Consider the following 21,525-nt stretch of genomic DNA (forward strand, 5'->3'; position numbering starts at 1 on the left):
CCCGGGGGAGGCGCCCGGCCCGCGCGCGCCTGTTTGTTTTCGAAGGCTGCTGGGCGGCCCCGAGCTAGTGTCGGCCAAGCAGGGCCCGCAACAGTCCCACGTGGCCGCGGCAGCGGCGGAGGGGGCGGCCGGCCAGCCGCTCTTTCGGGCCCGGCGCCGGCCAATGGCAGCCGCAGGGCGGGCTCGGGGGCGGCCAATCCGCCCGGGCTGCGAGTAGCGGGGCGCTGCAGCAGCAACGCCGGGGCGCTCGCTCGCCGTCCGAAGGGCGCCCGGAGCCGGGGGCGCCGCCGGGGGGAAGGGCAGCGGCGGGAGGCAGCGCGGCCCGGTCGGCGTCTCTTGGCCCCGCGATGAGAGCCGGCCGGGGGGAGGCGGGGCGGCCCTGAGCGCTGCCCATTTCCGCGCGCGTCACGCGGCTGTTTGAATCCAGAGGCGGCAGCGGAGCCGGGAGAGCGGGCGGGGGCGGAGGCTGGGCGCCCTTTCCCGGATCGGACCGAAGGAGGCGCCGCTCTTCCCGCTGCCGGCCGAGGCGCAGGTCTGTTTCGTGCAGCACCGGCGGGGACGACGGGCCCGGCTGAACGGTCGGTTGGTGGCGAGGCGGCAGCCGGGAGGAGCCAGGTGAGCTGGGCGGGGGTCTCCACATCGCTGGAAGGCGCCCCCTCGAAGAACTCAAGACTCGCCCTGGTTGAAATGGCCGGACCTCGGCGCCTTGAGAGTGACAAGGGGGACGAGACTCCTGGGCCCGGCTGGGGCGGGGCGGGTATGGAAATGGCGCGGCCGCGTCCCGTCCCTCGCTTTCCTGCGATGTTCGGCTTGGGCCTGAGCGGGAACAGAGGAGACCGTTGCCTCCGCGGCTCGGGCTTAGCTCGGCTTCTCTGTTCTGTGTCGTTTTAGCCCCTGCGAGTGACCCACACGGCGCTCCTCCTTTGCTCCCCGAGCCTCGATCCCCCTTCTGTACCGAACCGCACGACCCACCTGCTACAGTCCTGAAGAAGCGCCGTCGATGATCCGGGCGATCGCCAGGCCCGCTGCGGCTGAGCGCAGAAAGAATTAAGAAGCGTCTTCCGCGGCCTCAGTGGAGGTAAGAAGCGAAGCGGAGAAGTCACGGCCCTTGAGGTCATCCGCATTTTATTTTTGTTGGCAAACCGATTCTCAGGGCAGCCGGGAGGCGAGCGCGAGCGCCCGGGTCGCCGCCTGGTCAGTTCCACGCCCGGCCCTTCCTGGCGCTGGTCAGTTACACTCGCGAGAGAAGTTCAAGAGCGCAGCCCAGGCACTGAACCAGCGGGCTGCAGGACTCGGGACCGAGCGACTTCCTAGTCTTCTGCTTCTGTTATCCCCTTGGGTGTGTCCTCTTAATGCAGCTACAATTATGCAACGTGTACTCGAAACGATTGCAACGACCGCTGCTGGGTTCCTCGCCCTGTGAATCTTCCCCCTTGTAGGAAACCGACCCGTCTCTCGGTGTCCCTGCGTAATAATAACCGCGCTCGCCAAACCGCAGGAGGGGTGGCTGTAGACGACCAGCTCAAAAGGCACTTGTTGAGTGAAAACAGCGTTTTCAGACTGAAAGGGTTTTGAGGGGTCGGACACACGCTCTCCAGGAAAAAGCAGATTAATAAAGAATTCGAGAGTGAGCCAATTCATTTTTATTTTTATTTATATATTATATTTATAGCCCGCCCTCTCGATCTTCCCCCTGCCATGAAAGCTTGCTGGGTGACCTTGAGCCAGTCAGACACTCTCAGCCTAACCTATCTCATAAGGTTGTTGTGAGGATGAAACAGCTGTGAGGAAAATGATGTAAGCTGCTTTGGGCCTCCCTTAGAGGTATACACGAAGCAAATAAATAAATAGTTCCCAAGAGAGTGTGTGATGTAAATAACAACAACAACAACATTCAATTTATATTCCGCCCTTCAGGACAACTTAACAAGGACTCAGAGCAGTTTACAAAGTATGTTGTTATTATTCCCACAACAATCACTCTGTGAGGTGGGTGATCATTAAAATGAAAGGGGTGGGTCCAAGCCTAAATTGAAGCTGCAACTGGCAGACCCCCCCATTTCAGATCTCCCCACCCGAAACCGAACAATCACTTCCCTGGTATGTTCCCCGCTTGTTTTGTCCTACCTATGTTTCCATATATACCATCTTGCACATACTGTTTGATATTGAAAGTGCTTTAGGAATAAGATCTGCAATCATTATGCCCCCCAGCAATGTGTGATTCCTTAAAGAGGTAAGAACTGTAAAGCAGAACATAACACATTTACTTAAAAATAATTAGGAGGGAGTACAGTGTCTGAGTCTCAGGAAAAAAAAAAGAGGTGTTACATCTTACATAAAGAAGTATCCCTGTTGTATGTATTTACCAGCTGTCAATCAGATGGCTGTGTAGTTATTATTTTTATTTTATTAAATGTTTAAAATGTTTTAGTGTATACACGTTTTAATAAAATAAAATAGATGGCTACGTATGAAGAATGTTTTCATAATGTGGCAAATAATGTGGACCATTTCAGGCATAGATGAGGGTGGTGATGGTAGTTAAAGCATTGCCAAGTGACCAAAGTTGTATAAGCTTGGGCTGAATGTTACCACCATAGTTGGTAACCACAAAGGATGCAAATATAAGAAAAATGGCAACCGATGGATTTGTGGCTGTTGATGCAAAGATCTTGGGGTGTGCTCAGTTGTGTTATGAAGCAGCAGCCCTGCTTTTATGGTCAGGCAGGAGTTCTCTGTTGATTTTTTTCTCCTCCAGGAAAGTTGTGTAAGGAAATTTGCACGGGCCACACTCCATCTTCTGTCCACCATGATTCCTAGAAACACATCTGCTGGGCTGGGGAAGTTAAAAGCAGAGAAAGGAAGAACAGCTCAGAGAGGGGAAAGGCTTGGGTTCCAGAGCTGTGTAGAAAACTTGCAGTGACAAAACAAACTAACAGCAAGCCCCATTTTAGTGAATGGGTCTTGCAGGATTGTAGAGCAAAAAGCAATATCCACCGGCAAGGAGCTTTCAAGGCAAGAGGAGGTTTGCCAGTGCCTTCCTCGGCAGGGTCTTCCTTGGTGGTCTCACATCCAAATACTCACCCTGATTACCTTCTGAGATCTGACGAGATCCGGCTATAGCAGGCCACCTCCCAGGCTCTGTATGGTCTGCACCAATTAAGGCACAGCTTTTCTCTGCTGAATCCCGAGAGAGCAGCCTACTTGAATTTCATAGAGATGTTATAATGTTTTTAAAAGCAGAAAAATTGAAGTTAGATGCAAGCCTAATTTTACCCATCTTTCAGGGACCAAGTGAACCTTTTTTTTGGAACACCAAATCCCTACAGTTTTATAAGCAGTTGTGTAATGGGGGAAGGAGAGAATAGGGGTACTTGCTGCATGCACAGAGGAGCAGTGTTGTCGTTAATTTCATTTATAGCCCTCTTTTTTCACTGTCACTGTCACTCAAAGCAGATTACAGCCTATGACAAGCAATTCAACCAGACAGCATAAGACATCCAATAAACAATGCAGAAGGGTTAGGGCTACCGAAATGGAAAAATGCAAATTAAAAACGGTTTAAGGCAACATGTTATATCTGCAAGTACTTAAAGACATGTTGGATTTTACCAAACACTTTTCACTGGTGTGAATTGTATGTATTTATACAAATGAGACAAGCTTTGAAGCCAGGCATAAGGGCCACATTTCAGGATACTTCTATATGCGTTACTTACCACTGAATCCTGGACTATCATTTTAACCTGCGCTTCTTCATACCTGACTCCACAATCTTCTTTTATTTATTTACTTTATACCCCACTTTCCCCCCAATGGAGAGACAAAGTATTTTACAACATCCCCCCTCCTCCATTTTGTCCACACAACAACCCTGTGAGGAAGGTTAGGCTGAGAGCCTGCAACAGGGATTAGAACTTGGGTCTCCCAGATATGAATCCAGCACCCTAATCCTTATGCCTCACTGTCTTCCTTTGATTTTCAGAAATGAGACTCCTTTTTAGGTGCCACCTGGCTATCCTCAGTAATTATTCTCATACAGTAATTATCCTTAACAGCAACAAGTGGAGCTCTTTCATTAGCAATTCCCTTTTTAGAGGTATCTGAGAACTTGGCCCATATAAACAGGCAGCGAAGACTTTCCTATTTAGAGAAACGTTGCATTTTAATATTTAAGGATGCTGGGAGTTGACTAGGTGCTGTTGAATGAGATTAATTTGTTCTCCAGTTTAGACAAATGGAAGGAAACAGGTTATGATTTATGTCGAAATCTACATATCAGAACGTGTAATTTTTAAAAGATCGAGTTGTTGGCAGCAGAAATAGAACTGGAAACACACCTACAGTGTAATGCTCAAGCTGATCTCCCCTGCAGTTGTCAAAGATATTGATTTTGATTAACTTAATCCCCTGGAATTAACTACCATATAATGCTGCTGTGTGGATTAAACAAGAGAATCTGATGTATGCTACCCTGAACTCCTTGGAGAGGAAGTACAAATATGTCTAAATAAATACATTTGGCAGCTAATCTACAGTTCTGTAGCTGATGGGTGACATATTAAGGTGTTTAGTACATGTTGCCTTTGCTAAAATTAACCTTAGAAAAGTTAACCAAGTATAAATGGGTAAATATCTTTTTAAACTGATGAAAAAGCAAATCTGATCACATTTCAAATGCTGAGATCAAATTGTTAATTCCACATTTGAGGTTTTTAAATTCACTCTTGTCTCATTAAACAGTGTATTCTGTTAATCGGTTGTGGGAATTGCATCGACCCCAAAGTAAATCAAAGAAATTTAAAAAAAATCTTGAGGTTTACAAGAAATATGCTACTAGCTACCCAGAATTTTTTTGAGTCCTAGCAGTCCTTTGAGAGTACAGGAATAGAATAGTAGTAAAGATATGAGGCAGAAAATTAAGAAAATATAATTGTCCCTTTAATCTGCATACTCATTTCACTTCCCTTTCGATGATCTTGGGGTTAAAATGACCTCAACACCCTTAAAATATATACAGCAACTTACAAAAAGTGAAAGAGCATCGAGAAAATAACTCAGGGCAAATTACTTCATTAATGCTGAGTAATATATGGAATCTGGAATTGTAGAACACTGAAAACCAATTTCTATAATTTTGAAGAAGTGAGCTGTGACTCATGAAAGCTCATACCCTACCACAAATTTTGTTAAGTCTTATAGGTGCTACTGGATTCTTTCTCTTTTCTACTGCTACAGACAGACTAACACGGCTATCCATCCTGATCTATAATTTTCCTGCTCTCCGCTTTTATGGGTTAATTTGTCTCCTCATGTAACAATTTCAAATTACTTTGAAACTTTGTGTTTAGTGCAGGCATGGCTTCAAAACTGGTATCTATTTCTTTCTATCATGGTGGAGCTTGATAGAAAAAGGGGCCTGACCGTTTTGGAGTGCTGTAACTCTTAGCGAGAAAATTCTGGCTCAGGATACAGTTCAGTGGCTTTGGTAACTTAGAATTTGATGGGATCTGATGGTTTTGAAGTTGCTCAGGTGAATAGCAAAGCTTCTTTGGAACCCAAATTATGGTTGGTTGCTTGGTGTTTATGCACGATAATAGCATATTACAAGCAGGGAACCCACAAAAAACTTGTTGGGCTTCTCATCCACCCCCCATCATTCTCCACACACCATTTCCTTCCTCCCTTGATTTCCTCCTAGTCTTCAGTTTTCTCTTCTACCCTCCTCACCCCACTGCCTGCCCCCTTTTCTTCTCTGTCACCCACCTGACTTTTTTTCTGTTTCCCCCCCTTCAGTTTCTCTTTCTTCTCTCCCTTTCCTCTGCTTTACTTTTTTCAAGTCCCCTTCCCACACTTTTGTCTGACAGAAACCAAGTCTTGGATGCTCAGCAATAATTTTGTGGTTGGCTTGCAACTCCTAGAATGGAAACCAGGGTCTTAGAACATAGTCTCATGAGATCCCATTGGGCATTCATTTCATACAGATGTTTTAAGCCCTTGATGTATTCATTTTAACTCTTCAGATTTTGCTGTCAATGTATTCCTTTTTTTTAGCTCATCAGTTTTTTTGGTTAACCTGTGGCTTCCCTCAGGTTTGTTGACCTCCCTTCCATTGTGTGGATTTTTTTTGATCTACACTCTAGTGCCGGGTTCAGAATTAGATACAATGATGATGCATAATTGTGCCTTAAATTAAGTTTAATGTACCTTAATTTAAGTATAATGGGCAAAATACAGATGAATGACTTCCCTACAACAAGCTAACCGATAATCTTAAAATAGACAAGGGAAAATAACAGAGGAAAAGGAAAGGAGATAAAAGTAGCACATTTGCATATCTGCAAATGTGGTCATGTGTCCTTAAAAGAGTTACCATTCAAAACAAAGATCTTACATAAAGAAAGAAGGGTGGGCTTTGAGGAGGGATTTTAAGGAAGAAAGAGGTGGCACTGCACACATGTTCAGGCAGAGAAGAGAGATTTCCAAAGCTGATTGCCTTTTTTCAACATTCCAGAGTCTCCCTCCTGGCGAGCCCTAAATAATATGTTTGTTGATGTATCATCTCTTTATTCTTCATGTGTGCCTCATGATCTGGTTGCCTCCCTACCATTGCAACAGATGGAAACCACACAAGCATGTTGAAAGGCTAGGGCAACAAAAAGACAGGCCAGAGTCTGGAGAAACTGGTTTCCTTCGTAACTCCTCCCAGCCCCTGCCGTGGCTACTGGCCTTGAAAAACACCCTGAATGCCTCTGTTAAATCCGAGCTAATGATCCTCTTACTTAAAAAAACAAAACCAAAAACCGTGGAGGCATGTGTCACTCTTTCACAGGTAGAATTTTTAGAGTGTGAAGAGTCAAAATGATCAATCCTCAGAGTAAGCTGGCCCTGTGTTTCTGGAAGTCACTCATCTAGAGTGCTTCCTAACTGCAAAGAAGCAAGCCAGATCAGTGACCCATACAGAGATGCAACACTCCTCGGAACAATTGGTAATTTTGCTAAATTTCTGTTTCAGGAATGAGAAAACTGTTCATTCATATTCTGTACAAAAATGTGGAAAACAGTACGCCCCCAAATAGACAGGGAAGAAGGTAGAACAGTAGCTTAAGTAATAATTTGAACTTCCTCTACAATCAAGAACTTGTGGCTCAGTTAGTGGCTGTATTGCTCACACCGTTTGGGAATCAGTGCCCTAGACTCTCTAGGGCACTATAATCCATAATCCACATGCCAAACTTAACGTTGAAGAATAAGACAACTATATTCTTCTCTGGAGAAAATAAGGGATCATCAGACGTTGAGAAACTGTATTTGCATAAATCCATCTCTTAGCTTGCAGTCTGACAAGCTGGAAAGCCCACTTTAAAACTTTAAAAGAAAATCAGACAGAAGGTTTGAAGACATAGTTTTAAGTGCAGTTTATAGTCCACCCCATACTGACTACTTGTGCTGGGTAACAAAAATAACCTTCCAAAGCAAAGCCGAATATGACTTCATTAAATGTGTTGAAAAATCTGTATCTTGGTTGACAGGCCTGAAGGCAGGTCTTACAACACTTTCAAGAGATCTCCTGATAAATCTAAAGACAACTCTTTGCATGTATAATTAATTGTTTCCAAGTAGCGAGTGTCTCTGTGCCTGTTGTGTCTGCTAAGCATGCTGATTTGCCTTTCTCCTATTCTGGGACTCCATGCGGTATGAATACAGTTCCCAGCTCTCCCTCCAGACACTGCCCTGCTTGGCCACAAAGTTGCTGCATCATGTGCCTTCCAACAATACTCTGGAGCATGAAGGAGGAGCATGGAAACTCACTGGGACAGAGAGAGAATCATAATTTATTTGCACCAGAACGGGCCAGACCAGTGTTCCATGCCAGGGGTGGACTCAGGCAGAAATTAGAATATTCAGTAATGTTGAGTTCCATAATTATTTCATGGGCTGTGGAAAGCTGCCACAAGCCTTTGCAAAAAAGATTCCCCATGGGCCCCACATTTAAAGAACATACAAATTAAAGGGAGAGGAGGGACTCCCAATCCTGAATGGAACAGAGGTGAAAACCCTCTCTAGGAATTTATAACCTCTTACATTAACCCTTAGCTTAACTGAAAAACATACCAAGCGTTATCTTGCTGCCGAAGAACACTTGCTATGCTATCAGATCAAGCAAAGGGTTAAAACGAGTGATTTCTGGATTCCAAGAGAGGACTCTCACTTTTGCCAAAGCCCTGGGATTACAGGCTGTGCTGGCTGAGAATGTGGAGGCATAAGGAGGCAGAATAACTTTGTGCCCAATAAAGTAATGGGAGCCTGGTTAATTTTGTAGCTCCCGGTCCCCGTTCTCTCTCCCCCCACCCCCAGTTGACAGTAAAAGGTTTTATTTATATCCCTATAGAACCTTCAGAAAGGAGTTCATTTGTGAAGTTAGTACTTTGTTTCTTTTTAATAATTATGATGCATTATGCTTGCCCTGATCCAAGCCTAGACAAACCTTTTCCAAAATGCTTTCAGTTTCCAGTTACCTTAAGAGTGTTGACTGTTAAATGTTCTGTATACTTCCAATAAATTAACTTTATTAGCTGTATAAGTATAGATATAGATCATCATACTCAGCTGGAAGCACATCCAGTGTGAGCTTCCCTGGGTTCCCCAGGAGATTGCCCACCATTGGTGGGCAACTGGGAAACCTCCCAGCCTTCCTCCCACCTCTCGGCCACCACTCACCTGGCCAGCAGGGGTGAGGGGGGACAGCATGGAAATGGGCCTCCCAGGGTGTGCTACCAGCGGCACAACTACATCACTCCCAGAAGTGATGTCATCTTGCAGGCCCCGGGAGTGCGGCACTCCCACAGCCTGTGTAATGATGTCATTGTACCACACTGGGAGAACGTGCATGCACGTGAGGATGCTCAAAAGAGTTTGTTTGTTTGTTTAATGAGGGCCAGGTCCTCCCTCTCATGGGAGGGTAAGGAGATCAGGCAAACCTACTTGACTTTTCCTCCTCCTGGCAGCCTCTATATGCTCACTTTCCCCTATATCCTTCTCTCCTTTAAATCCACTAAATACAGTACCTTTCATTTACCGCCCCCCCATCCCATCTTCCTTTCTTCATCTACTACATTTATAGACTGCCTTTCTCTCCAATGGAGAGCCAAAGCAGCTTGCCTCATTCTCCTTGACCCCATACTATCCTCACAACAAGCCTATGAATGTGTGACTGGATCGAAGTCACCTAGTGAGTTTCCACAGCAGAGTGATGATTTGAAGCTCGGTCTCCTAGATCCTACACTGAAACTCTTAACCACTGCACTACACTGGCTTTTGGGGGGTCTGCAAGCACCTGGGCGAGAGTGAGCCATGAAAGTTATGTGGTACAAAGTCGCCTGGTGGTTGCTTCTGAGCCTGGCCCTGATGAGTCTTCTTTCAAAGTCCCGAACTGCCCAGGAAAGGGCCCTGCCCTCTCCCCTTACCTTTTTCTGACAGAAACTAAGCCTACTTAGTAGGCTTGGAATACTAACTGAACTGTTGTGGTTGCCTAGCAACAGGCACTAAGGGCATCTGGTTAAAGCTACAGGCTTTCTTTTTGTCATTTTGGGGTTTTAAGCCCTCAATTTTATTTTTTTTTATTTTTTAGATTTCAGATTTTTCTGCTAACTTGGGGCATATTTCAGGTGTGTAGGAAGATCTGTGTTGTCTGTTCACAGCTCCCATCTCCAGGTTTAAGAATCCATAGGGGGCTGGTATATAAGATGATAATTAGTCATCTATTTTAAAAAACATGTAGAAATGAAGTCAGAAAAAATGAAACCAGATTAAGGGACCAAGCCTAAGAAGGTCTACTCAGAATTAAATCCAATTTTATCCAATGGTTCTGACTTCCAGAGAAGAGCAGCTACTTCACATGCAGTAGGTCCTAGGTTCAATCTCTAGTATCTCTATTTTAAAAAGGATCTGGCAGTAGGCTGAAGTCAGGATACAAGGAGCTCTCCACTCTGGGAACTGGCCAGTTCCTGGCAGGCTTAGTTTCAGTCAGGTGCCTTCTAGCTATACCCAAGAACCAATTCAATTCTCATACAGTATATATAGAGAGCATCAGTTTAAGCCCTGCTGTCATGCACAAGGCAATCCCCTGCATTGTTCGACATTCTTGGTACTGCAACATATTTTTATTTATTTAGATATTTGTACTCTGCTTTGCTGCCCAGTGGAAACCCAGAGCAGCTTCCAACATGTTTTTCTTTCCTCCATTCTTGCAACAACAACCCAGTAGGGTCAACTAGACTGACTGGCTCAAGGTCGCCCTGCAAGCTTCTACGGTAGACTGGGGATTTGAATCTGGGTCTCCCAGATACTAGTCTGAAACTCTAACTACTACACCATAGATTAAAACTGTCCACCCCCCCCAACTGCATCACACTATAAAGTATGGCCTCATTCTAAAGAAGGTGGAGACACCTCCAGTTTCTGCCACTAGTTACCAAGTTTTCATCCCACAGACAAGCATGTATGGAACTTCTTGCTACAGGAAACATGCTTGTCATTGCTAAAAATGTTCACGTGGCTGGAGATGAGTTAATCCGGTTTTCTTTGACCTGCATCACAACCTCAAACACACTTGCTTTGTAATTTGCCTGAGTTCCTAGTAAAATGATGCCTAGGGTCTTAAATTGCCTTTCCCCAATAACAGGTAAATCTAAATCTCCATCACCACTGAACCTCGTTTCAGGGGTGGATTGAAATATCTCCCTTTATCATACCCAGTGGTAAAAACCAAAATATGCACACGTTTCGTTGAAATAAATGGGGATTAAGTATCTGATCGTGCTTTTAATGTTACTGATTTCAACTGGATTTAGATACCTTTTAAAAAAAAATGTATTGGGTATCTGAAATCACACACACATGATCATATGTAGAGTTGCCAGAAGCTGACTGGCAATCAACTGTGCTACAATTGATTCAGCATCTACTACAAATGTCTTTAGAACTATTTTTTAACATGTATACAAGGACAGTTTGAAAACCACCCACCCCCCATAGACGCACACCAACAGCGGGAACAAATCTGAAAAGTGCTTTAAGTGGCAAGTATGCATTTAATGTAATTGCCTAAACCCTGAAAAAAGATACAAAGATTAATAAGATGAATCTTCAAAGTCAAACATATAAGTGCATATTTAATGCTTTCCTTAATCCAAAACATATTCTAACAGAATGGGGTTTGTTTCCAAATAAATATAGTCAAGAAGCTGGGTAGGGTGGGGGAGAGGGTAAAGGAGAGGGATAGGAATCAGGTATTTTATTCTTGCTGAAACATCGTGAGTTGGAAGGCAACAGCTTGACCAAAGAGATCTTATTGGAAAACAGCTGATTTAGAAAGGACAACTCTAGTGTATTAATCTCACAACTGTGTATTTCAAAGGTCATCCTTTCCTTACCTGGCTCAAGTATTAGGTATTCTTGTGCAAATGAAAAACCAGAACAACATCAAGGTAAGTGCATTTAGCTGGGAGATCGCAAGCTAGCCCCTTCCTCATTCTCCAAAGGACTATAAATGAAAGCGCTGTTGACATATTGCTCAACTTTAAACTTATGCCAGGAAAATAAATTACCTTAAAAAAAAAAAGCAAAACAGTGAAAAGCCAAAAAACGAGCTGAACAACAGGTAATGCAGCTCTTACAGTGCATTCGATCCAGAAAGGGAGATTGACTGATGTTTGATTACTCCCCAAATAATAATAATAACAATAATAATAAGAAATGCTTACACACAGAAAAGTAGCTTGTCAGGACAAAACGTAAGATAACCCTGTGACCTGGTCTGGTAGTTTCCCATGTGCAGGATTTTTTTTCCCCAAAAGGGGGGGGGGAGTAGGCAAGCATGTAATGCTCCATCTGCAGTCTGGAGAATAATTGTGCAATCTAGCCTAAACCCACAACTCTTGCTCCCTTCTCTGGGCAACCCACAGGATTAGGGCCAAAGGCAGGGTTTCCTGCCTGTCAAGTGCCATTGAAATGCATAGTTCTTTCCCTAGGGGGCGCTCTCTGCTTGTCCTCCTCCTGTCCCTCCGGCAAAATGCTTCAGCCCACCAAGGCTTGCAGGTAATTGATTACATGGCTCTGCTCACTCTCTCTGGCAAGGTCCAGGGGAAGGCGGCCCCAGCGATCCGTCCGATCCAAGTGCGCACCTCCTCGGCGCAACACTCGCAGAGTATCAAGGAAGCCTACTCGGGCCGCATCGTGCACTGGGAGCGAGCCAGTGCTGGGATCTGGTCGGTTGGGGTCGGCTCCTCTCTGAAGTAGCAGCTCCGCCATGCGGGGGCTTCCCAGCATCATAACCTGGGGGAGGGAGGGGGGGGGAGGAGAGAGAGAGAGAGAGAGAGAGAGAGCGCCGCAGTTAGTGCTGGGGACATTTTAAAAAAAGATTATGTATTTTTTGTTTAAGAAAGAGAAAGACAATGAACATAAAGGAACAAAAACAGAATATATAACAGAATATTTAAACTCTACAGGATGTTTTTCCTCTCTGTCAGTTCTGGGGAAATTCCATCACCAGATCAAGCAGCCGAACACTGCCATCCCAAGAGACCGGTTCTGGGAGGAAGACCCACTGAATATAATGGGACTTAGAGCCAGGCTCCGTTGAACACTCCGAAGTAACCTCCGTCTACCCAATCACAGCCCCCCTTCTAATCACTCCCCAGATCCACTCTATTAGTACTAATCTAAGGATTAGATTTTCTTTTTGTAAGTAATGTTCCTTAAATAGGTGTATCCAACAATTGGTCTTAAGTTTCCACTTGTCTTCTTGTTCTGGTTTGCAAAGGTTTTGTTTTCTTTGACTCAATGGGGAATCCCAGCATAGTTGGAGTTACAGTCCGGAGTAGTACGGTTCGCTCTGCCACATCGTTCCTGACAGACAGGCCCTGGAGAAAAAAATGTCCTGGCCCTTTAACAGAGGCTTGCTATGTGGCTATAGGCTGGTGAAGTTTTTCAGGGCATGGAGGTAATTAACACTAGGTGGTAAATAACATCCCTTTAAACCTCTCTTAAAGGGGCAGAACACTTTTTCTGAAGTCAGTTGGCAAACCCATAACTCCCTGTGAAAATAAATAAAATAAATATTTTATTTATATATATGTATATATTTTAATATATTTATTTAATATATTTATAACAATATATATTTCTATTTTTAAATATATTTTATAAATGTATATATTATTTAATATATTTTTAATCTGCCCTTTCTCCAAGGACCTTAGAGTGGTGTTCTTCTCTCTGCCAGTTTGTCGCCATAGCCCCTTATGCAGCAGTATTTATTTGCTTCATTTATACCCCATCTTTCTCCCCAGTGGTGACCCAAAGCAATTTACATCATTCTCCTCTCCTCTGTTTTATCCTCACAACAACTCTGTGAGGTAGGCTAGGCTGAGAGAGTGTGATGGCCCCAGGTCAGGCAGCCAGCTTCCATGGCAGAGTGGGGATTCGAACCTGGATCTCCCAGATCCTGGTCTGTTAGTCTAATTGAGCCAGTGCTGTCGAGGGGTTCGAGAGATGGAATAGAAGTTGCTAGCCTTGGGTCCAAGACCCTGCATGCAATGAAAATTACAGTCTGACTCAGTGTCCCAGAGAGGAGCCCTTCGGTGCTAAGCGCCAGGGGCCGCCCAGGGACAGAGCTGAGCTGTCCAGAGGGAAAGGGGCGGCTGCTCTGTTGAGGCTCCTAGCCTCGCTTCAGTGAGGAAGGAGAAAGTCAAACCACGCCCCAGCGCATCAAACCCAAATATTGACATGGATATATACGTGAATATTTGCCAAAGGCCGGCTGTAGGTGTTTTTAGTTTAGTGAAGGGCCTATTCAAACATCGATTGTTTGGCCAGCCGGGTGAGCAAAATATTAAGTTCCACCGACAAGGAAGCCAGCTGAAGGGGGCGGGGAGCCGCGAGTGCCGGCTGCAGCTGACCCGGAACGGGGCCCCGACCCTTAAAAGGCTCCTTCTTCTTCAGGGGTCCGTTCGACGGTTTATGCCTGCAGAGCGCAGACGAGCTGCATTAAAGTCGGTTGCCATTCCCAGCTTGTCGATTCGCCTGGGCGGTGAAAAGGGCGGGGGAGTTGCAATCGGCACCTTTAAGACCCTCCCTCGGACCACGCAACGGCTAGCCTGTTCGAGAGCGGTATTGCTTCGAAGAGAGACGCACGAACATTCGCTTCTGGCACTGTATGCGCGCACGCAGGGGAAGGCTCCCGTTTAAAGGAACAAGCCCGCGGGAAGGACAAGGACGGAGAGCAGAAGGCACCGGACTCCGGGCTTTCGACTCACCGCCACTTGATGAGGCTGCTAAATCGCCCCCCCCCCCCCCCTGCGCTCTCGGCGCTTCCCGCCAAGTCCTCACCCGCGCATGCTTCTTGGGTCGCAAGGGAGGGGGCTTACTCCTAAGTAAGCGCGGCCAAAGTTTGCGCGCCTTTCCGCACATTCCCTGCAGCGAAGTCCCGCTCTATCTAACGGGCCTTGTCTCGCGAAACACCGCGGGGCTTGATTCCAGGAAAACGGGCCGAGATGCGGCCCGGAGGTGCCTCGGAGCCAGAACTGCCGCCCGAAGAGCGAAACAAAAGGCAGAACACGGGCTGAGCGCTGCGGAGCTCTCGAGGGCAAGCGCGCTCTCGAGAGCGGGCGGGAGATTTCCTCCAATTGGGCCAGAGAGCCCGCTGGTATCCGCAGCCTCGGAACTCGGGACGCCGATCCCGGCACGGAGCGCGCAAGGTGGGCTGAACCGAGACCGCGGTTGGTCCGAAGTCACCCCAGCAAGGTTTTCTTTTTTTCAAATGGAGATTGGGAGCCGGTTCCCCAGATGCTGGCCTGGCCCTCTAACCGCTACCCGGGCTTCCCTGGCGCACGCTTTCACCGCGACCTCTTGTTTCCTCGTTCTTTTCCTACTAGGACACGCCAAGGGAGACATTTTTAAATTTAAAAACGTTTTATTATATTTGATATCATCCTATACACAGCACGACAGACATGGTTAGTATACATAGCCTATCTATAGATACGTACACAAATATAGCATGCATATATATTTTATTATTTTATTTATGTCATTGATGGTCCTCCTTTCTCACTGAGACTCAAGGGGGATAACACAGAGCGAGATTAGTACAGTCAGTTTCAAGGAAATGTCCATAAACAATGCTGTAGGCTAAATAAACACGAGTTTACAAAGACATATGCACAAATAAGTACGATTAATTCGGTATAATCCTTACTAACAACAGTATCCAATACATTATAAAAGGCGGATAGCCATGTTAGTATTTAAGACGCTACAACAGACTAACAAGATTCATTTCAGCTGAACTAAACTGTAAGTCCTTTAAGGTGCTGTCATGCTATATACACTTGTTTGTGTGTGTGAACTTTCTCAGCGTTCCTCTATCGCATCAGCCGCCCAAGAAGAGCATAAATTGCGTCCGGGACAAGCTTGGTTATGTGCACTTCCATTCTCAGAGGGTCTACTAGGATCCCACTCAAGTCTATTCAACGGGGCTCACTCCCAGGAATGTATTGTTAGTGTACTTTCTCATGTGTTGCTGATTTTAAAAGAAATTTGCTAATATCCTTGCAGGAAGTCTCAGAAGCAGGTAGCGAAACGGAGAGGAAAAGTTGGGGCACCGTTCCGCAGGACTGAAGCCAAAATCTCCGTAAGTAAATCCCACTTATTTCAGTCTCAAAGAAAAGTCTCCGACCATCGGGGCTGCATTCTTCGGCACGCTTAAGTGGGAGTAAGCACCCCCCCCATCTTAAGTGGGACTCCCTTCTGAATTCATACTCAGACTTGCAAGTTAACAGTGCAACTCTATGCGTGTTGTCTCAGAAGTAAGTCCCATGTTAGTCAATGGGATTTACACCCCAGTAAGTGATTTATAGGACTGCAATCTAACTCGCGCTGAAACGAGAAACCTAAGGGGCTTGAGAGAGTTCCGCAGCGGCCGGCTCGCTCCCTTCAGAGCCGAGGCTTTCTGACCAAGGGGCCTCTGAAAAGAGCCAAGGGGAGCTCCTTCGGCGCCTTTCGAGTCTTAAATTTTGGGCATCGGGATCCTTTCAATATCCTACTTGGCCGGGGAAAATTCTCAGGTCGGCGATTGGCTGCGCTTTGAGACAGAGGAATTGTTGATCAACCAAGCTGTCGGTGCGGCTCCGTTGGGCGCTCAACACGCGGCAATTTCGCAGTGAGCCTCGACCCTATTCAGGGCTCAGACACAGACCCCCCTTAATGTTATTTCTTAGAACTTCCTCCAAAGCCAACGCGGCTAACAGAATATTCAACTCCACTTACTACGTTTTTGAAATAAATGATGCCATCCACACCACAGCAAGATATTCAGAATCTATTCTTTGTTTGAAAACCTCTGCCACTTCGCATGCAAATCAGGGGATATAATTCCTCCCCGCCTAAGTTCCATTGAACTCACAATGTTAAACACCTTCATTTTAAACACACTTAAAAAATGTGTCCCCTGTCATACTTCCAAGTAAAAGAATCACAGCCATAAGCGCTTGCATACCTGTAGCCACCAGAATTCTGTTTAAGTATGCCTAACCTTTTTTTCTAGCGAACGCCCATCACAGATCCCAGAAGAGTGAATAAGTGGCTACCCTCTAAGTCAGTCGTAGCTAGGTTAAGTATGAATGCATTTAAACATAGAAACTTCATCTTCCCTGCCGTAGAGAAAGAGCTGCGGATAGCACCTGATTTGTCTTCTCCTTTCCTTTCACTTTGTCGCTACAAAAGGAGCCATATTGCCAGTTGGTTGCGAGCAACACAGGAGCCGCGTGAAGGGACTCCTGACTGATGGAAGTCGCCTTGAAGACTTACAGATAATGGACAGAATTTTTAAAAGGCGATTCAGGAGGAGGAGGATCAGAAAGGGCAGCAGCAACGAGGGAATTTGGGCTGCAACCCTAAACGCACTTACTAGAGAGCTGGTCCCATTGACTTCTACGAGATTTACTTTCGAGTATTGTGGCTTAGGATTGCCTCTGTAGCAGCTCATCACCAATCATGCAGAGGAAATGTTACAATCCAAAAGTTTAGATTTTTTTTAAAAAACCAGCTTATTGAACCAGCTTAGGACAGAAGTGGATAAAGGGACTATCAGAGGGGGGGAAGGACCAACTGAAAAGTTGAGGCGAAATGAGCAGGCAACCATTTTGAGTTCAACAGGACTTCAGGCCGGCTGCCAAGCAAAACAACCAAAGGGGAGAAGAGGAAAAAAACTCTTCCAAAGTGTTGATTACTTAGAAGGTTTTCCGCACTTCTGAGTAACTTTCCCCTTTGCCGTTGAATTAAACAAAAAATACCCTAGGAATTTACAGCACAATCCTAAGCGTATACCATTGTGCGTCTTGCCCCACTGGATTTAAAGGGACTTACTGTCGCGCCTACGGGCACATCCTTACAGTGTAAACTTAATTCGTCTTTGAGCCTCAGGCTGCCGCTACCTCGGAGGGCTCTTCATTTGATATCCTCAGCAGAGCGACACCTTGGATTTCAATGGGGCTTCCAAGGTTGTACCTCTGTTTAGGGCTGCACTGTTGCGTTTCTCTTACGGACCCCTCCCTCCATTCCCGGGAAGGCTGAACTGCCACAACAGTATTTTTTGCAGGAGGGTGTCTTGATCATGGAGCGCTGATGGGGGGGGGGCGCTCAGACAACCCTGGCCAAATGGGGGGGCGGGTCCTGCCCCCGCCACGTTCTGATGCCCACGTCCCATGTAATCCAGCAGGGCTCAGCTTCCGAGGCTTGGATCGGGCTCCAGCAGCTTGGGCCGACGCACGCCTGCGGGAGGCAGGTTCCACTAACTTCAAAGCGAAGCACTCCCGAGCGAGCGGCCAGAAACGCAGCAGTCGGCCGGGGACGAAGCTCCGCGGATCCCCCCTAAGATCCGGCCACCGTCCCCGCCCCCCTGCCCCGGGCGTTCTCCGGCCCCCTCCCCTAACCCCTCTGGCGTCGCCCCCGGGGAGGACCCACCTGGATCGGGGTCCTGCCGAACTCATTCGCCGCGTTGGGGTCTGCCCCCGAGTCCAGCAGCCTGCGCACCGCCTCCAGGTCCCCCTGCGCGGCCGCGGTGGTCAGCTGGTCCGCCCTGCTCCGGAGCCCGGCTTGGTCCATGTTCGGGCGAGTGGCATCGGGAGGAAGGAGGCAGCGGCGCGGGCAGCGTCAGCCCCGTCTGGGCTGCACGTCGCCGGTCTCGGATGGGAGCGAGCCGAGCCGGGCCGGGCTTCGGACCCGTCCCTCCTCCTCCGCTCCCTTTGCTCCGCGACCTTTCACTCCGGGAGGCGGCCGCGCCACCTTTGCGCCGCCGCCGGCGTCCCTGCCCGGCCCGGCTTCGCCTCCTCCCGCTCGCAGGCGGCCGGAGCCGCGCCTCTTGCCCCCGCGGAGCCGGAGCGCGCCTGCGCCGAGCGAGATCCCGGGCAGCGCAAAAGCCTTCAGCGCGGCCCCGCCTCCCGCGCCCGCCCGCCCAGGCCGCCGCCTCTTCGGGATCCCGGCGCAGGGACGCGGCGGCGCTTTAAAGGCGCGGCAGTCCGCCGGGAAGGGGCTGCTTAGTCCAGCCTCGCGAGGCAAAAAGCAGCCGGAGTCTTCAGCCTGGACGGCGCGGAGTTCCCGGCCGGAGCAGAGCCGCCGCCTTCGGTCGCCGGGGAGGCTGCTCGGGTTGCAGTGATTTCATGGAGCCCCGCGCAGAAGGACCAAGCGGGGCGGCCCGCGTTTCACGCCCCTGCGAGCCGGGTCTGTTCTCAGACGCCTGCCGCGCCAGTAGCCCCGCGTGGCGCCTCTAGCGGGTGGCCGCCTCCTCAGGCTAGCTGGGGCCGAAATACCATCTTGCTGGTATTTAAAGGGCTTTTCCGTGTATGAGGAAGGCGACGTATCAAGAACGGGCTGTCTTAAACGGTCCTTCCTGAGCTACTTCATTGGAGGACTGGGGGGCGGGGGGGGGAACTGTTCAAAGACAGGGCTGCCCCCCCCCATTCTGGTGCAGTGCAGAATTCACCGTCGTTCACTGAAATATGTACATGGCAGCTGTTATTTACACTTACCAATTTAAACAGGGCCCATGTGCTTTAGTGCTGGAGCTATGGCTAGGGTGGGGCCAGGAGAAAGCCGAATTTTATATATATATATATATATATATATATATATATATATATATATATATATTGAAATCTGAGACATTGCAGCTTCCGTTTTAAGAGGACCTTGCTTTTAGAACTGAGAAAAACAGATCACTGATGCCCTCTCAATGATCCTAGTACTCTTTTCTCCACCCTCCTTCCTTATTCTTTTCCGTAACTGAGCCGAAGCAGAAATCTCCCTTTTAGTTCCAAACATAGCAGGGCACTTAGTTGTAATCTAAGGAAGTAGTTTATTTGAGGAAGGTGTTTATGGAGGGGGGGGGGGACATGCACACATGCATGCAGTTGCTGATGGTCCCTGGCCCCAGGTAGGTCTGTCTGGCCTCTCCTACAGACAGGGCCTTTTCGGTCCTGGCTCCGACCTGGTGGAACTCTCTGTCAGAGGAAACTAGGGCCTGGCAGGATCTGGTATCTTTCCGCCAGGCCTGCAAGATGGAGATGTTCTGCCAGGCATTTGGTGGGGGCTAGGCTGTCCTCTCACCGGCCATACCACTGAAGACCGTCCACCACCCATGCAGGAGCTCATACGTGTAGCTCAGGGCCTGATGTAAGACCCAAGCCCTGTGCCTAAAATGCTGTATTTTAATATTTATATCTACCAATTGAGAAATTTTATTCTATATGGAGTAGTGTTTTAATGTTTATGTTTTTATTGTTTTTAAACTGCATGTTACAAATTGTATGCTGTTACACTGCCCTGAGTCCATCTGACGGGGAGGGCGGTCTAGAAATGCAATAACTAAATAAACAAAACTAATTGTTCTCATTCAGCTTGTATATTTTCATTATTGACAATTCATCTGTACTGAAATATACCTGATGAAGTGGGTTCTAATGAAATGGCTTGCATTCTGTTTGTTCCTTTGTAACCTTACCTGGAAATGTGGCACCCCCCCCACTTAGTAAGAAAATTAATTATGGATATTGTTCCAGTGCTGTGATACTGATGAGAAAATAGCCTTCCACATTCCTCAGCAAGAAAACTGGGTTTGCTACCCTGTGTACACTCAGTGGGTACCAGGGCTTTTTGACAAGTACAGCAGTACGTTACTTAACTAATCAAAATCTGGCCCAACTTTGCCTCAAAATAAAATTATTTCCAGTGGTTTCTAATTTATTTAGATCAGTATTGACAATTATTTTTGGATGCTTCACTCTGGTTTGATATCCCCAGGAAAGCAAGAGTGACTCTGCTGATATGGGGCTGATGAAGACATTGACCAACCAGAACGGTTAGCCTATCTGCACACCAACAGGGGTACTCTAATTGGTGTGTCTGTGTGTAGGAGCATCTGATATCCATCTACACAATCCTGCATAAAGTGAGTGTGTTCAAAAATATATTGCACGAATAGTAACTATAGTAAGTAAACATTGCTCTGCCTAACTTGCCTTACAGGGTTACTTAATTGAAAGTGTCAGTTCCCAAAAGTGAGCTGGATTAGAAGAAAAATGCTGAAACCCATCAACTGAATATAGTGAGATAAAATAAGATGAAGGAAGGGGGGGGGGAGTAGGGCTTAGCACTCCCTGCCCTTGCACTCTGCTTTGGTTTGAAAATAGGATTCTCGGTTCCTGTTTGAAGAACTTGGGAAGGGAGGGGAAAACTTTATTTAAAAAAACCCTATTAAACAGTATTTTTGTTCAATCTGTCTGAAATTTGACAGGGAGCATCCCTTAGGTGATGGGTATAATCCATCAGAATTCTTTTCTGGGGGAGTGGGGGGGGGAAGGGTAAGAGGAAGAGGCATTTGGTAAACTAATATACTGCCTCTCATTCCAATATCCAAGTAATCGAATCAAGTTTTTAAAATGACAAAAGAACCAAATCTGCTTCTTTTTTTGCACACTCTTAGCAGAAAATCCCTGGGAAATCTTGAGTGTTTTCTGTGCAAGATTTATACTTATGCAAAGGACACACATTCAACATGGCAAAATTATATGATTCACTGTGCCTACAGTGGTATTTATGCAGTAGCAAACACCACAAATTGAGAGCCATGTCATGTATCGTCTGGAAGAAATACAAGTACAAACATAAAGGATTCTGTGTCGTATAAATTATAACCTGAAAGTGGGAAAATACCAAGAGCAATAATTATATAAAGTACAAAATTGGAATAATCAGTGTCCAAAGTATATGCTTAAGAGATGCATTTAGTGAATTATTCCATTAGACACTGTGTTTAAATCTTTAGTAAAAAGATGCCACGGTGTATACCCTAAACATAATTTTTTGCTGAATAAGTCACATCTTAAGATCCATAGCAGCAACAGGTTTAAAGCCTTGTCTCGTAGCTTTAGTAAAATTGGACACTCCAGATAGTTTTTTCATTAA

At 46.7% G+C, this 21,525-nt stretch overlaps 1 protein-coding gene across 1 annotated transcript; it reads right to left on the reverse strand.

Annotated features, from left to right (window-relative positions):
• Positions 1 to 11,619: 11,619 nt before the first annotated feature.
• CDKN2B (cyclin dependent kinase inhibitor 2B) lies at positions 11,620 to 18,919 on the reverse strand. Its single transcript, XM_054986273.1, has 2 exons — positions 18,028 to 18,919; positions 11,620 to 12,339 (listed from the first exon to the last, which is right to left on the reverse strand). Exons 1-2 carry the CDS (start codon positions 18,166 to 18,168, stop codon positions 12,082 to 12,084), a joined length of 399 nt encoding a protein of 132 aa, XP_054842248.1. The 5' UTR covers positions 18,169 to 18,919; the 3' UTR covers positions 11,620 to 12,081.
• Positions 18,920 to 21,525: the final 2,606 nt, after the last annotated feature.

Source organism: Eublepharis macularius, chromosome 8, assembly GCF_028583425.1.
Source record: "Eublepharis macularius isolate TG4126 chromosome 8, MPM_Emac_v1.0, whole genome shotgun sequence".
Taxonomy (NCBI): domain Eukaryota; kingdom Metazoa; phylum Chordata; class Lepidosauria; order Squamata; family Eublepharidae; genus Eublepharis; species Eublepharis macularius.